This window comes from Antennarius striatus, chromosome 6 (genome assembly GCF_040054535.1).
Source record: "Antennarius striatus isolate MH-2024 chromosome 6, ASM4005453v1, whole genome shotgun sequence".
Lineage (NCBI taxonomy): Eukaryota > Metazoa > Chordata > Actinopteri > Lophiiformes > Antennariidae > Antennarius > Antennarius striatus.
Genome location: NC_090781.1, coordinates 5,732,556 through 5,747,067, shown reverse-complemented (window position 1 = coordinate 5,747,067; position 14,512 = coordinate 5,732,556). Strand labels below are relative to the sequence as shown.

Here is a 14,512-nt window from a genome sequence, read left to right as displayed (position 1 = left end):
GATAAGTATAAATAACCCCCAAAACACTTACCTGTAGAACTTTGGTTCCAACAGCAGAATTCTCCTTTAATTCTGCCTCATAGATACTCTGTCCAAAAACTGGACTATACAGGTTGGCTGCCAACACCTTTACATGGACCTGTGCAGTGCTAGTGAACACTCCATCAGACACTGAAACATTGAGGCTGTATGAAGTATCCATTCTTTCCTTACGATGGCTTGACAATATAATGCTCCCTGTTTTTTTGTCAATAACAAAATTATTTTTTTCATTTCCTGACAATATGCTGTACTCCAACTTGTCAAAATCTGAGCTGTCAGCATCTGAGGCTTGAACACAGGTTACGAAATGATCCCTTGGTGCTAATTCATTCACATAAGCTTCATAAAGAAGTTGGTTAAAAACTGGAGGATTATCATTGATGTCCTTCACTACGGCCATGACTGACACTTCACTACTCAATGGCGGAAAACCATTATCAGTGGCCTTAACAGTGAACTCATACTTCTGGATCACTTCATGGTCTAGCGTACGGGCGGTAAGGATTAAGCCACTGCTACTATCAATGTGAAAGTAGTCTGTGCTGTTCGGTACATCTGAAAAGATCTGGTAGCGGACAATATTGTTCTTTTCTGAGTCTTTGTCAGTGGCAATAACTTGAAGTGCTGGCGTTCCAATCATGGCTGTTTCAGACAAAACTACCCTGTAGGACATTTTCTGGAAAACAGGTTGGTTATCATTTACATCCTGTACAACAATATCTACATCCACCTCAGCCCTGGCACCAGTCAGATAGTCTGTAGCTCTGATGGTTAGGTGGTAAAATGTTGCTGCTTCATAATCCAAAGAGTGGATGACACTTATGACTCCAGTATCAAAACCAATGTCAAACTGAATGTATGGGTCTCCATCAACAATGGTGTAGATTATATTTTGACCTTCTGGACTAGTGGCATTAATGCCAATGATAGGGGTGTGCACAGCCACATCCTCATTCACAGATACAGAATAAAATGATTTGTCAAAGACAGGCATAGCTTTGTTGACAACAGTTACAGAGAACTCTATAATAGATGAGAGAGGTGGATAACCACTATCTCTAGCATATATCACCATCTGGTAGTCCACGTTGGACGAGTCAGACTCAAAAGTCCTCTTGAGGTTGAGACTACCTGTCTGCCAGTCAATTTCAAAGTGATCATGGTCATTCTTGAGGTAGTAGGACACCTTTCCATTCACACCTTTGTCATTATCTACTGCCATGACTCTAAAAATCGGTGTTCCTGGCTCAGCTTCGACTTGAACAGTTGCATAATAAGGAAGTCCAACAAATACAGGTGCATTGTCATTTACGTCCTCAACTTGGACTCTAACCATAACTCTTGCCACATGCAGATGGTCATGCTCTCTTCTTGCCTCAACAATAAGTTCGTACAACTCTCGCTCTTCACGGTCCAAAGGTATGCCAACAGTTTGAATCACACCAGATGTTGGGCGGATTCTGAAGTTTGTACCAGCATTCAACAAGGTATACTTTAATGGCTCATTTAGATGGTTTCCCACAGCATTGACCACAGCCACTGTTGTGATATCTGAAACATTCTCCTGAATAGATGATAAGTAAAGGCTCTGGCTAAAACTGAGACCAGAGTCCAGAGCTTCTCGGACTAGTATTTTCACCAAAGCCATGGTGGAGAACTTTCCATCTGAAACTTGAACACTGAATTGAAAACGCTCTTTCGAGAAGACATTCTGTTTGACAGTGATAACCCCGTTGGAGGAATGGATGTTAAACTGTTCCGGTGCACCTTCAGTCAAAGAGTAGGTGAGTTCTGCATTGATATCTTTGTCAGGGTCTATAGCTGAAACTTGCAAAACTTCTACTCCTATATATGTGGGTAGTAGCAAAACTGATTCATAGGTATTTTGGGTGAAGCTAGGAGGTGAATCATTTACGTCAATCACTTGTATTGTGACTTCAGTTGGACTATCTGCTGTCAAATGTGGCTGGCCGTTGTCCCTTACATGAACACTGAAGTGGAATGTTGACAATGTCTCATGGTCTAATTTAGCAGTGGTTCTGATTGAACCTGTTCCTGCATCCACTGTGAAGAACTTTTTTGCAGTGTCCTCAACAATCTGGTAGACCAACAAAGCATTTTGGTTGCTGTCAGCATCAGTGGCCTTAATTACTAAAGGTGAGTTATCTGAGTTCAAGACCACACTGTTAATTGGTGCTGCCTCACTGATGCTGCCATGATAGTGAAACTTCTGGAAAACTGGTGAGTTGTCATTCTTATCTATTACTTGAATTAATAGAGTGACATTCGAGTCCATACCAGCCATATTGGTAGCCTGGATTATAAGGTTGTAAGATGGTGTAGTCTCATAGTCAAGATACTTTTGAGTTGTAATCACTCCACTGTACTGATTTATCTGAAAAACCCGATTGACATTGCCCTGTTTGATGTTGTAGGTGAGGGTTGACTGGCTGACTGCACAAACTGAGGCAACGGAGGTCCCCACAATCGCATTCTCTGTGATCTGAGCCTGATATTCAGATTGAGGGAATTTTGGACTGGCATTGTCAGAAAGAGTTACAGCAATACGCACAATTGTGGTAGCTGACAGGGGAGGGTAGCCTTTGTCAGTAGCTCTGATAGTGAGGAAATAATGGCCAATACTGGCCAAGTTCAGGTGACGTGCAACAGTGATGATGCCCAAAACTGGTTCAATATTAAATGTATCTCCGTTGTTCCCTGTTGGTAAATGACAAAGAAGAAACAAAAACCATTAAAAAAAATTAACGACCTGGTACATATTGTAAAGAGAATAATTTACAGGAACGAAAAGTATAAAACAAGTGGTGGATATAAAAAAGCAACCATTGTTAGAAAAGCATACCTGCTTCACAGGAGTAGTGTAGCTCTGCATTTTCACCTTTGTCCTTGTCCAGGGCAGTGACCTGGACCACAGCTGATCCTACTGCTGCTGACTCATAAACAGAGGCTTCATAGAGCTCACTAGTAAAGATTGGCACATGGTCATTGACATCTTCTACTTCTATAAACACACGAGCCAGGTTCTTTCTGTAAGGAAATTCTTGATCCTTCACCTGTGGGCAATAGATACAATGAGAGTATAGTCTTGAAGGTTGCATTTAGCTCTCTTGATAATGTACATATCAAACAGAGGTATGGCTCTTAAAAAAATTAAAACCCGTTTGAGGGGTTCTTGTTCTGGCCACTGAAGATCATTAGTTTAACCCACAAGACTAAAAACTATAGAGTGAGACCATAGATCAAAGCAAGTGCTTTGATCTGTAAGAGTAGGTCAGAGCACTAGCTTTGATCACCCCTGAATTTTGAAGTCAGGGGTATCGAGGGATGTTGGTTTGTGACTGCTTTGGTTCTAGTTTTCTTTCACTTAGTAGTGTTCAATCTCTCCCCATCTTTGTTTGACTATGCCTTTTTTTATACTCAGGATGACACTACCATGTGTCACCAACTAACTTGTTGACCAATGGGATGTTCAAATCATATATGTATGCGAGCATTAACTAGTCATTTGCCATCCCTGTCACAACTTTTTTGTTTCCTCTGGCTGGAATAAAAATCAGAATAATCTTCTATTTATGAAATTCAATGAGGCTGATGAGGTCAATAAATGAATATATTGTTATGTTAAAAAGAATTAGAAAATCATTGTATTCTGTTTTATTAATATTTTATAGAGCATGTTAATGTTCTTGTCACCGTGCCACTGTTATAGCAACTAAACTTCAGATATAAGTTTATAAATGTTATAGAGGTATCAAATGGAACTATAATTCTGCTGTATAAATACAGGAATGCCTGGACTTCCTGAAAAAGACACTTAAGGGGTCACACATATTAAGAAAAACTTTTAGATGTATAATTCACTATATGAGAGAAGACAAATGCTTACGATAACAGTCAGGATATGCTGGGAACAAGCCTCATGATCAAGCCTTTGAGCAGTATAGATGACACCCTGTGTGGGGTGGATGTGGAACAGACTTAAGCTATTGTAGTCTATAGAGCTCTGCAGTGAGTAAGTTAGATGGTGATGCTCATCACGGTCTGAAGCCAAAACCTGGACAACCTCAGTGTCAGGTGGTGTGTCTTCAGAAATAGTGATCACATATGTTGACTGAGAGAAGATGGGAGCATTGTCGTTGTTGTCCATAACCATGATGTGAACCTGCAACAATAACAAACACAAAGGTCTGGAAGGTGACAATTTGTTTATTTTATGAGGATTGATTTCTATTTCTTTCATGCAATGTTGTCTTGATTTCAGAGAGAAACTATAATCTAGAAAAATCATTAAACATGAAATAGAAAGTCTTAGATTATTGATCTGATAAGGCCAGAAAACGAGACTAAATGCTGATACTAGACAGGCTGCATTTTCTAAGATGAAAAAATTATACCCGGGTGATAAATTCCTTCACGAAAACTATCTGCTCTCTTTGGATGAGTACCACTAATTTCTGAAAGACGCTGTACTTCCCCCCTGAAGGGTCAACCAAGGTATAAAAACCGGAATCTCCCAAGAGATGCCCTCTTCTCCCCTTCTTCCCCCCTCAGTCCACTAAGTCTTGGGCTGGGGACCGGATGATAACCGGTTCAAGGCCAAACATTCAAGGCCAAAACATTCCGGAGTGTTAACTGGCAGTGGAGAGGTGTGAGATCTTGCCACAACTATCTTGCCACAACAACAAATGCTGTCAGGAAACTGTGGACCGAGTCTGAAAAATGGACGGAAGAATTGTCCAGCTATCTCCCAATAAGCAAGAGGCTTTGTCTGGGTAAAATAGATCATGATGTAACTATATGACCGATTACTGAGCCGTGCTAATCATAAAGATTGCATTTATCACTCTGCATTTTTGGTGCTATAATCTCACTGATCATTGTGCACAATTGCTGGGATCCCTATTTTTCTCCTTTGGTCTACCCCATCCCTCTCTCTCCCACTCACCCTTCCATATTTACAATTTTTAATTAAATTTTATTTTATTTATGATTTTTTTGATAATTATCATCATTATTATTAATGTTATTATCATTATTATTATTATTTATTATTATTATTATTATTATTAGTAGTAGTAGTAGTAGTTTTACTAGTAGTAGTCGTATTATGCATCTCATTCTTCAACATACAGTATATTTGTGTTTACTAAGGTAAATGACTGTATGCCTCCAAATGATAAAATTATGCAATACCTGTGTGTATGCAGTGTTGGTTCCATCTGTGACTTGCACTGTCAGGTTGTAGAAGGAGCACTGTTCTGCATCCAAAGGCTTAGCAATGATGATGGTGCCCACAGACTTCTCTACGTCAAACACACTGCTGCTGTCCCCACCTACTCCGTAGGATGAAGGTCAGAGAGGAGGAAGGAAGTTTTAGACATTTTTAAATCTTGAAAAGATACCTTGAAACATAACAATTGCAGTACATGAACATGCACACACATAAAGCTAGGCAACAGAGGATTTCAGTCATGTGAATCCATCCATTCATTCATCCATCCGTCCATCTTTATCCGGGGCCGGGTCGCGGGGGTAACAGTCTCAGCAGGGATGCCCATACATCCCTCCCCAGAGACCTCCTCCAGCTCCACTGGAGGGAGCCCGAGGTGTTCCCCGGCCAGCCAAGAGACATAGTCCATCCAGCGTGTCCTAGGTCTTCCCCGAGGTCTCCTCCCAGTGGGACATGCAGTAGGACACCTCCCCAGGGAGGCGTCCAGGAGGCATCCGGAACAGATGCCCGAGGCACCTCAGTTGGCTCCACTCGAGGTGGAGGAGCAGCGACTCTACTCCAAGCTCCACCCTGGTGACTGAGTTCCTCATCTTATCTCGAAGGATGTGCCCAATAACTCTGCGGAGGAAACTCATTTAAGCTGCTTCTATCCGGGATCTTGTCCTTGCGGTCATGACCATTGGAAGTAGGAACGTAGATTGACCACTGCATCAAGAGCTTTGTCTTGCGACTCAGCTCCTTCTTTAGCAAGCAGACCTATACAGGAACTGCATCACTGCAGAAGCTGCACCGATCAGTCTGTCAATCTCACGTTCCATCCTTCCCTCACATGTGAACAAGACCCCAAGATACTTAAACTTCTCCACTTGGGGCATAGACTCTCCACCGACCTGAAGAGGGCACACTGCCCTTTCCGGTCGAGAACCATGGCCTCGGATTTAGAGGTGCTGATCCTCATCCCACTTGCATCACACTCAGCTGCAAACCATCCCAGTGCATGCTGAAGGTACATGTTCGATGAGGCCAACAGGACAATATCATCAGCAAAAAGCAGAGATGAAGTTCTTTGGTCCCCAAACTGGACTCCCTCCGGATCCTAGCTGCGCCTAGAAATTCTGTCCATAAAAAATATGAACAGAACCGGTGATAGAGGGCAGCCCTGCCGGAGTCCAAGTGCACCTTGAACAGGTCTGACTTACTGCCAGCAATGCGAACCAAGCTCTGGCTTTGGTCATAGAGGGACCGGACACCCCTCAGCAAAGGGCGCAAATCCCATACTCCTGAAGCACTCCCCACAAGATACCACGAGGGACACAATCAAATGCCTTCTCCAGATCCACAAAACACATGTGGACTGATTGGGAAAACTCCCATGAACCCTCGAGCACTACATGGAGAGTGTAGAGCAGGTCCAGTGTTCCGCTACCGGGATGAAAACCACATTGTTCTTCCTGAATCTGCAAGTAAAACTATAGGTCTAATCCTCCTCTCCAGTACCCTGGAGTAGACTTTCCCTGGGAGGCTGAGGAGTGTGATCTCCTATAGGTCGAACACACCCTTCGGTCCCCCTTTTTGAAAATGGGACCACCGCCCCGTCTGCCAATCCAGAGGTACTGTCCCTGACTACCATGCAATGTTACAGTGGCATTTCAACCATGACAGTCCCTGCATATCCAGAGGCTTGAGGTACTCAGGGCGAATCTCATCCATCCCCGGTGCTTTGCCACCTAGGAGTTTGGCAACCACCTGTTTGACTTCAGCTTGGGTGATGGAAGAGTCCATCTCTGAGACTTCAGCCTCTGCTTCCTCTGTGTAAGACATGGTAGTGGGATTGAGGAGATCCTTGAAGTATTCTTTCCACCGCCGACAATATTCTCAGTCGAGGTCGGCAGCTCTCCACCTCTACTATAAACAGTGTTGGCTGTGCACCGCTTTCCCCTTCTGAGGGGTCGAATGGTTTGCCAGAATTTCTTCAAGGCTGACCGATAGTCTTCCTCCATGGCCTCCCCAAACTCCTCCCAGACCCGAGTTTATGCCTCCGCGACTACTCGAGCTGCCGTACGCCTGGCCTGCCTGTACCTGTCAGCTGTCTCTGGAGTCCCACAACTTACCAAGAGATAGGACTCCTTATTCAGCTTGACGCCATCCCTTACTTCCGGTGTCCACCACTGGGTTTGAGGGTTACCGCTGCGACAGACACCAGAGACCTTGCGACCACAGCTACAAGCAGCCGCTTCGACAATGGTGGTGGAGAACATGGTCCACTCTGACTCAAGGTACCCAGCCTCCTGCGGGATCTGGGAGAAGCTCTCCCAGAGGTGGGAGTTGAAGACCTCACTGACAGAGGGTTCTGCCAGACGTTCCCAACAGACTCTCAAAACACGTTTGGGCCTGCCGAGTCCGGCCAGCCCCCTGCTCTGCCAGCGGATCCAGCTCACCACCAGGTGGTGATCGGTTGACAACTCTGACCCTCTCTTCACCCAAGTTTCCAAAATATGCGATCGGAGGTCTGATGATATGACAACAAAGTCGATCATCGACCTCCGGCCTAGCATGTCCTGGTGCCATGTGCACTTATGGATATCCCTGTAGTTGAACAAGGTGTTTGTTATGGACTAACTGTGACTAGCACAGAAGTCAAATAACAGAACACCACTTGTGTTCAGATCAGGGAGGCTGTTCATCCCAATCACCACTTTCCATGTCTCACTGTCATTGCCCACATGAGTGTTGAAGTCCCGAGGAGAACAATGGAGTTCCCAGTTGGAGCACTATTCAGTACCCCTCGCAGGGACTCCAAGAAGGCCGGGTATTCCTCACTGCCATTTGGCCCGTAGGCCGAAACAACAGTGAGACACCTGTCCCCAACCTGAAGATGCAGGGACGCAACCCTCTCATTCACCGGGGTGAACTCCAACATATGACAGCTGAGCTGTGGGGCTACAAGCAAGCCCACACCAGCCTGCCGCCTCTCACCTTGGGCAACACCAGAAAAGTGGAGAGTCCAGACCCTCTCAAGGGTTTGGGTTCCAGAGCCCAAGCTGTGAGTGGAGGTGAGCCTGACTACATCTAGTTGGTACCTCTCAACCTCCCTCACAAGCTCTGGCTTCTTTCCCCCCAACAGGGTGGCATTCCATGTCCCTAGAGCTAGACTCTTTGTCTGGGGATTGGGTCGTCGAGCCCGATGCTTACGACACAGTCTACACAGTCCTAAATTTGTTGTTCTGCATTCCCTTTCTATTCTCTCAGAGAATGAAAGACTAATCAAGTATATTGTATGACTGGAAATTACTGCTATACATATAGTTGCTGGGCTTGTGCTAGCCGATTGCCACTACGCCATAGGTGAAGTAAATTCCAGAGTGGCTACAAGTTTTTTAGCCTGTGTTCTTATTTTTTGGAAAAAAAGGCTAAAACTTATAACTTTTTTGGACTCGCGAAAATCCCAGTGCGATAACATAAGAAAACAAACTTTTTCTCTCGCTAGGCAACTTTTGTGGACTCGCGAAAATCCCAGTGCGATAACATAAGAAAACGAACTTTTTCTCTCACTAGGCAACGCGCATGCTGACGCAAATAGCCAAAGTGACCCGAACCCTCCCGATCATTAAGTATGCACTCGGGTCCAATGAAAAAAAAGATTCTATTTTTACAAGCTAAACCCGTGAATTGGTGTACGACAAAGCGAGGACGATCGATCAAAAGAAAATTAGAATAGAGTGTTTTATAGTAGCTTTTGTGTTAAAATTGTAATTGAACAACAAATGGTGAATGCTGAGAGGGGGTAGGAGTGGTGATAGACTGATCAGAAAGTAAATGGAAGATATTATCAATACATTTTGTAGTCTTAGACTTTTAATCCCTATGACTGGCAGGAATAACCAGAAATGTGTTTAAATATGTAATCACCTCGCTTGCTATATTTCATGCCTTTTTAAATTGAAATGAAAAATCATAGTATCGAATTAGAAAAAACCCAAAAAAACTAGACTATGGCATACCAATGATATTGGTGGTGGTGGTGCCCTCAGAATGCACCAGAATGCAGGAAAACAACCCCATTTTCTAAAAAATTTCCCGGGGTAGGCCACCTGAACCCCCTCATGACGAGCGTTGCTCATTGGCGTGGCGTGCTGCGCCGCTGTCTTGGACACATTTTTTGTGTGCTTTTTGTGTCATACTACCACCTACTGCAATTCCAGAATTGACATGACCTGATGTTTGCATTGGTGTAAAGGGTACATAAACACTGAGAACACTGATGTATCCCCGTTCTACCTATTCACATTAAATTACAACACATATAGACAGACAGCATTTCAGCACCACACACTCTTATGGAAGATCACAGTTACACAATGAAGCATGAACACTGCCCTGCAAGCAGAAAAAGACTAACCCTAGGTTTTCAAAGACAGGTAGGAGTTCAAAAGAACTAATTTGGCTCATCTTTGACTTAGCCTGAACCTTATTGTTGGCTGTCCAGATGCAGGAAAAAAATAAAGTAAGACACAAGGTAACCAAGCAATAGGATATTAGAGCCAAAAATATAATGGAGGCCTGACACGATTCAAAGCATCCGAGAGCAGATAACACCTCAGTGTACAGAACAACAATAGAACACAAGACTATCTGGATGGAACACTTGACAAGATGAAAATTTTTAAAACACTGGAGGCTAATATATGATATGGGGAAGGAAAAACAGACATCAGCACTAAAAATGTAATAATGTAGGAGCTGACTATTGATTAAAAAAGATGAAAATACACACCTTCCATGAACTGATGGAGAGCATGTGGTTTTGTTACTATGAATCAAAATCACATAGAACTTGTCATTGCCATCCCTCACTGGTAAGGCAAGTTCACAAGCAGTTATGTTTCTTCAGAAAAACTGAGGAACCGTAAGTCTTGTGCCACAGTCTACTGGTCACTTTACACAACACAAAGAAACTTACCTGAAACATTACTAAATTGGCAACATTATTAAATTGGTTTATGAAACAATATGTCTAAGCTTGAGCAGTTACCCTAACAACCAGCCTTTAAAACAGTAGTTAGGCAAACTAATACAAACTTCTTAAAAATATAAAATATTTCATCAAAAGTCCAAAATAAATGTGTAGGTGTGTGAGTGTGTGTGTAATAGAAGAGAGATAGAGGAAACGAGAGAGAAAAGAATAAAAGTAAAGGAGAGCAATTATGAACAGCTAGTTTTGCACAATGATTGATGTATATGTAACGCCAACATTAAACACAGCTCAATAATCAGTCCCAGAATAACATCACTGAGTTACTCTGCCCAGCCATAAAGCCTTTTACTTATTTAGAGGTAGCTGGTGAAATGATGAGTGTATGATGTGAAACGAAATTCTTTTTCTACTCAGTTATGTATTGTTGTGGCAATGAGACAGCAGTTTCTCTGTTGTGGACAGTGCGAGTGGCATAGCTGACTAAATTTAATGTATGAATTTTGTTGATTAAATATTGGAATGAGAGACATGTTGATTCTATTCTGCAATTTTACAAGCCAAATGGCTTCTACCCGTCAAACCTTTATTTCTTTTTCGGATGTTGTTGTTGATGTTGCAAATGTGATGAAGGTGAAGTCTGTAGTAATATTTGGAAAGAAAAAAATAAACAAATAAAACTAAAAATAAAATAAAATAAATAATGTACCATGGGTAGCAGCAATACCAATGCGGCTGAATGGCTGAATAAACATGACATGCAAATCAGCTCACCTCCCAAGCACTGCTAAGGCACCCTTGAGCAAGGCGCTGTCCCCTTTATAAGTTGCTCATTAGGGCGCACCACAAACGAGCTGCCCGCCACTCTACTCCCCCGTTCTGCATGCCTACAGGCCCCTTGTTTGTGTCTGTTACAGAATTGTACACACTATACATACATATGAATATACATACAGTTTTATCCGCACTATAAGGCACACTGGATTACTGGCACACTTTTAATGAATGGCCTATTTAAAAAAAAAAAAATCATACATAAGGCGCACCAGCATATCTGTGAAATCATTTTCAATGAATGGTCTATTTTAAAACTTTTTTCATATATAAGGCACATTGGATTATAAGAAATTGAGAAAATAGAGAAAATAAAGGCTTTTAGATGCTCCTTATATTGCGGAAAATATTGTATATCCCAACCTATATATTTGAATAAGCTCACTTGATAACCTCACACTGTCATACTTCCAGCGTCTACCCATAAGTTCGGCCCGCTAGCCGAATTAGCTCACTTACAGAGCCGTTTTGGCTTTGTCAAACAAAGAGGTTTGTTTTCTTGTGATGGCAAAGAAAAAAAACAAGCGAAGTCTGATATTATTGTTTTATTGTTGAATTTCCACGGGTTCCCACTAGTATATATATACACACATAAATATATATACAGCGCGCCCTCATTCTTTGCGGTTAATATGTTCCAGGAAGGAGTCTGCGATCGAGATCTATTTATGTTATTATTGATGATAATTTAATCGTTCTGGGTATATATACGTATATCTATGTATGTATATGTATATATATTATATATATATATATACTGTATATATACTGTATATATATACACACACACATACATTATGCATATATATGTATACATATACTGTATATACATACATATATACATAAATATACATATATACTACAACAACGCTACAGCAAGGAGCCAGGACGCCAGGTCAGCGGGGAGATTTCACCATCCCCCCCATAATGCGATATTGGGTACCAAGTCCCAAGAGACAAAGACAGCTTCAATAAAAGAGCTGCTGACCTGAGAAGGAAGATCGTGACCCAACTGGAAACCTGAAGCCTCCAACAAATACTGAAGCTGAGTTGTCAAGTACCTTCAGAAGATCTGCTAGAAGATTTGGATGCTGCAATAAGAACCATCCCCACAGGGAACATAACTGAGACCAACAAGCTGATTCACAGTACAGCAACAGTAATCCTTGAGATGTTAGGATGTAAGATCAATACAGGACATAACAAGCAACATCCTCCATGGAAGAGATGGTTAGAGGCCAAGATAAAGGCGACACGAAGAGAAGTCAGCCAGCTAGCTGAGCTGCAGGAAGGGAACATGGTGAATAAAGTGCTACCCAGAAATTACAACAAGCCCTCCGTACCAGCAGCACTCGAAACTGCCAAACGGAGACCCACAGCTCTGGCTACCCGACTGGAGAGATACACCAAGGAGATAGACCTTTTCGAGTCAACCAGCAAAGGTGTACTCTCAGCGGCAGGGAAATTCAGCAGCCGGTTTTCACCATGCATGGAGTTTTTTTTTTTTTTTTAAATTTTATATACTTTGTAATCCCTGCAGGGGGGCCTGTAAGCATAGTGCAATTTCCTCCGGGATTATTAATCTATCTATCTATCTATCTATCTATCTATCTATCTATCTATCTATCTATCTATCTATCTATCTATCTATCTATCTATCTAAATTAGTGGCACACTTTAGTTAGTTGAAACCATGCATATATATGTGTGTACAGGCCCTGAACACACACAGTGGGCCTGTGGGGGCCCTGCTGAGGTAGAGTGGCAGGCAGCTCCGTTGTGGTGCGCCCAAATGAGCAACTTGTAAAGGGGATGGCGCCTTGCTCAAGGGCACCTCGGCAGTGCTCGTGAGGTGAAGTTGACACCTCCCACTGTCAGCTCACCTCTGGGTGTTTTTTGGGCGGGAGTGGGAATCGAACCGCCAATCTTGAACATTGGACGACCCGCTCTATCGCGCGCTCTACCACTGAGCCACCGCCGCCCCAAAGTCCAGCACCCTGAGGCTGTACATTAAGCGGAAAGAGGGAGTATTGAGCATCAGGGCCACTGTCCAGGATGAAACATCGAAAATCCAAGAGTACATCAGGAAGATGGCTCCACAAGATGAACTTCTCAGTCAATGCCTTAGATAGCAGAAACCTGAGGAGGAGGAGGAGGAGAAGGAGACAACATGGGGGGACAGGCTCATACACGTTATGTACCACTGTCAGATACAGGAAGTGGCTGTTATCAAGACCTACCGATGGCTGGATAAAGCTGGACTGACAAACAGCACAGAGGCACTGATCATGGCAGCACAAGAACAGGCCCTAAGTACAAGAGCCATAGAGGCCGATATCTACCACAGTAGATCTGACCCAAGGTGCAGGCTATGTAAATTAGCTCCAGAGACAGTCCAGAATGTGGTAGCAGGGTGTAAGATGCTAGCTGGGTCAGCATACATGGAGAGGCACAACTAAGTAACTATAATAGTGTGTGCTTGAGTGAGCTAATAATTTCCCTATGGGGTTCACTGAAGTATAAAAATAAATAAATAAATAAACTCAGCTGAAAAGTGAAGGGACCAGCTGATCCTTGGGAGCCACTGCGAGCACATAAGCCACTCGCTCTGGCACCCTGCGAGGGTTAACAGTGGTACTGTTTTGGATTAAAAGTGGTAAAATTGCAGCTGCACATGCACATGGCAGACGTGAAGCTAAGGAGCTTGATGCTCTCATCAAATGAGGGAAGATAGATTGGGAAAATTATTTTTTTACCCAGCAACATGTCTCCCTGGGAGAGCTGGACTTTCCATTGAACTCCCATCGTTCTTGCATTCTGGCCTTATCAAGCTTTATATATCTTACATACATGATTCTAAGGCTTGGTGAAGCAGTCTAGGCCTTGTTTTTGTAAAGTCTTGGACAGTGAACCCAACATATTTTCTGTACATCTTGTAACTATTTAACCTACTTCTTACTGCACAGATATTTTTAAGCATATTCATAATTACAGTTTTAATGTGAACATGGAGACCAATATTTTATGGATCTCCTGCCTAATACACACTGGTGTTTGTCTTAATAAGAGTGTCGTAGAGGGATGACTGAAAAAGGCTTGAAAAGGGCACTATATCCCAATTTTAAAATCCCACTATTATAAGGTAAGATGTAAAACTCCTGTTTGTGTAGGGTTGTGCTTTTTCAGGACTAAACCTGATAACAGTCAACAGCAGCCATCACTTTAGCAAATGTATTTGCAGATAGAGGGTGATTCATGTGCATGTATAAAAAGTGCAATTTAAAAGCATGTCTTATCTTGGTGGTTGTCGTTAGTGGTTCAAGCCCGAGTTCCCACAGTCTACATCAGGGGTGTCAAAGTCAAATACACAGAAAAAACAATTTGCTACAAGCCTAGGGCTGGACTGGTTAAAC

General features: G+C 42.8%; 1 protein-coding gene across 1 annotated transcript in view; it reads right to left on the bottom strand.

The window, feature by feature from the left end:
* LOC137597162 (protocadherin Fat 3-like) overlaps positions 1 to 14,512 on the bottom strand; it is a 137,962-nt gene that overhangs the window by 43,317 nt on the left and 80,133 nt on the right. Inside the window, exons 8-11 of the mRNA XM_068318131.1 lie at positions 5,257 to 5,399; positions 3,950 to 4,225; positions 2,906 to 3,116; positions 32 to 2,760 (exon numbers count right to left, since the gene is read on the bottom strand). Of these exons, the coding sequence (XP_068174232.1) occupies positions 32 to 2,760; positions 2,906 to 3,116; positions 3,950 to 4,225; positions 5,257 to 5,399 (3,359 nt within the window). The remainder of the gene's footprint in view (positions 1 to 31; positions 2,761 to 2,905; positions 3,117 to 3,949; positions 4,226 to 5,256; positions 5,400 to 14,512) is intronic.